At 46.3% G+C, this 763-nt stretch overlaps 1 protein-coding gene across 1 annotated transcript; it reads left to right on the top strand.

The window, feature by feature from the left end:
- Nucleotides 1-274: 274 nt before the first annotated feature.
- Nucleotides 275-699, top strand: LOC105523034 (caspase-2-like; the record flags this gene model as incomplete). The annotated part of the gene is made up of 2 exons (XM_011957769.1): nt 275-442; nt 591-699. Coding segments are annotated over 2 exons (261 nt in total), but the record flags the coding sequence as incomplete, so codon positions are not given.
- Nucleotides 700-763: the final 64 nt, after the last annotated feature.

Genomic DNA, 763 nt, shown 5'->3' with positions numbered 1-763 from the left:
GGCTTCCCAAAGTGCTGGGATTACAGGTGTGAGCCACCACACCCAGCTGGATGTCGTACCTTTCTAAAGAAATGGAAGTGTCCTTCTACCATAGAGCATTTGACAGAAATGATATATAATTCAAGAATAACAGGAAGGACTTCACCTAAACATATCTTTTCCTGTAAAAAGATTTATTGAGATGAATGAGGACACTACTAGGAAGCTCACGTGTAGAAATAGAATTATAGGTAGAGAAGTAAATATGATTTCATGTTTTATTCTTGTGTCTTAGGCCAAAGTGGGCAGTTTCAGCCAGAACGTGGAACTCCTCAACTTGCTGCCTAAGAGGGGTCCCCAAGCTTTTGATGCCTTCTGTGAAGCACTGAGGGAGACCAAGCAAGGCCACCTGGAGGATATGTTGCTCACCACCCTTTCCGGGCTTCAGCATGTACTCCCACCGGTATGAAGCTTTAGTAATATGGGGTGTTGGGAAGGAAAGTTTGACTGGAAAGCAATTTATAAGTCAGAGTGAGGGAGACTCGATTTTGTTGCATTTGAAGCGGACCATCTCCCTAAGGTCTGTCATCATGAGTTTTGATTTCTTACAGTTGAGCTGTGACTACGACTTGAGTCTCCCTTTCCCGGTGTGTGAGACCTGTCCACTTCACAAGAAGGTCCGCCTGTCGACAGGTGAGAATTGATGGACTAAAAGGGGTCCCAGGCCAGGGCGGTGGCTCATGCCTATAATCCCAGCACTTTGGGAGACCGAGGCAGGTGGATC

Source organism: Colobus angolensis, unplaced genomic scaffold, assembly GCF_000951035.1.
Source record: "Colobus angolensis palliatus isolate OR3802 unplaced genomic scaffold, Cang.pa_1.0 Scaffold4495, whole genome shotgun sequence".
Classification (NCBI taxonomy): domain Eukaryota; kingdom Metazoa; phylum Chordata; class Mammalia; order Primates; family Cercopithecidae; genus Colobus; species Colobus angolensis.
Note: the sequence above shows the minus strand (reverse complement) of the source record. Positions and strands in the feature narration are given on the sequence as shown.